Raw genomic sequence first — 1,741 nt, forward strand, 5'->3', positions numbered from 1 at the left:
TGGGGCATGTTGACGAAGCGGTTTCAGATCTCTTTGATCGGTTGGGTAAAGGGGTCACGCCTGTTCCTGCGATTTTGGCTGAAACGTTTAGATCTTTGAATGCGTGTAGGTGAGCTGGTGAAGGCAGATTTATAGGTTGTGCGCAATTGTTGATAGCTTTGTTCCACAGTCATTTCTGGAAGGTCGGCAAAGTTTCGTATCGAGTTTTCTCTGGGCATTACTCCCCGTTAAAAGAGATAGTGGCTACGTCAAGAAGGGACGACATATCAGAAGAAAATTGGATAGCAATTCTGCAAAATCTTCAAGAGGATGATGTGGAGTAGAGAGCTCCTTGGTTGATTCTTGATGGAATTCTCTACCGTTGTGAAAGCTTTGACTGAGTTTCGTTGCTTGGAATTTGGGGAGTCGTCGGGTATGCACCTTTGCTGGTCCTAAGGCAATACAATTCAAGACAGTTTGTGCCGGCAACGCATGGTTTAGCTCAATGTGAGTTCTCGTACCGAGGAGACAATTACAAGAAAAAGGTGAAAGAAATTTCTCAGGCTTGGAATCAAGTTCATAGGATGAAAAAGCTAGCTGTGGGTTCGATGGCAACTCCAGAGTACGGTGAGTGGCGAAGTAAGAGAATTAATGATAATATTCCAGAGTTAAACTTGGAGGGTGTTCGACCAATAAAAGAGTACCTACAAGTGATCCCATCAGAGTTGGAGATTATAAAACAAGATTTTTAAAAGAGGAATTTAGAACTCAAAAAGAAAATAGAGCGATTGGAAGAAGAGAAGATGTATTTGAGGCTAGACATTGACATCCAAAAGTTAGAAGCTGAAAAATTAAAGAAAGGGAAGAATAAAGTAGAGGAGGATCTAGATAGCTTAAAGATAGACTACAAAAAGCAACGAGTATCAATGAGAACCGCGGGGCTGGGAAAGACTTCAGAGCAATGGCGACGGGAGATCCAGGAAGAAAGAAACAAGGCTGATGGATGGGAAAAGAAATGCCAAGAGACTCAGGTACAAAACAAGGCCTTGGAGAGGAATCTGTTAGAAAGCCGGAGTGAGACGGATGAATTAAAGGCACGAATAGCTGAACTTGAAAGGTCTCTTCATCGTTACCGAAATCGTAATATCGCGGTGGAGCTAAGAGCGAGCTTGAACAGGATTGAGGAAACAAAGAAAAGAGTAGAAGAATTAGAGGCGACATTACAAGACTATGTGATGCGGGTGGAGTTTTTCGAAGTGAATGAAGAACGTCAGAAAGAGCAGCTCCACTATTATCAGAGCCAAGTTAGAGACAGAGATCATGTTATGGGAGAAGCCGTGGCCCAAATTCGGGAGGTAGCCGATTACTTGCAGACCTTGGCAGTACAAGCTGACACTTTGAGCGTAAAATACGAGTTGGAATTAGACCGGGGAAAAGAGCTTGCTTCGCTGTTCAGAAAAATTAAAGTTCTGAGCATTAGGACAAAACTGTATTTGTAATCTATTTTATGTAAAGAATTTTATTTTCTAAATGAATCTTTCTAAATGAAATTGAATTAGAATCGACGCCTTCTTGCATTCATGCGTTGCATTACATTGCATCATATGCATTAAAGTCCACCGAAAGACCCTAATTAGTTAAAATCATTACAGTTAACCTAGAAACCAACAAAAGCTCACCAATTAAGCATCAATACAGTACTCGTCGGAAAACTAAGGAAATGGATCAAAGATTAGAGAAATTGGAGCAAATGCAAAAGGAT

General features: G+C 41.1%; 1 protein-coding gene across 1 annotated transcript; it reads left to right on the plus strand.

Moving 5' to 3' along the window:
* The first annotated feature begins 782 nt into the window (after nucleotides 1-782).
* On the plus strand, nucleotides 783-1,478 carry LOC121218415 (tropomyosin-1, isoforms 9A/A/B-like). Its single transcript, XM_041095590.1, has one exon. The coding sequence runs from the start codon at nucleotides 783-785 to the stop codon at nucleotides 1,476-1,478; it is 696 nt and encodes a 231-aa protein (XP_040951524.1).
* The last annotated feature ends 263 nt before the right edge of the window (nucleotides 1,479-1,741 follow it).

Source organism: Gossypium hirsutum, chromosome D06 (assembly GCF_007990345.1).
Source record: "Gossypium hirsutum isolate 1008001.06 chromosome D06, Gossypium_hirsutum_v2.1, whole genome shotgun sequence".
In the NCBI taxonomy this organism is placed as follows: Eukaryota; Viridiplantae; Streptophyta; class Magnoliopsida; order Malvales; family Malvaceae; genus Gossypium; species Gossypium hirsutum.

Coding starts and splice junctions, on each gene's coding strand:
- LOC121218415 (XM_041095590.1), top strand. CDS start 783: ATGTATTTGAGGCTAGACATTGACATCCAAAAGTTAGAAGCTGAAAAA.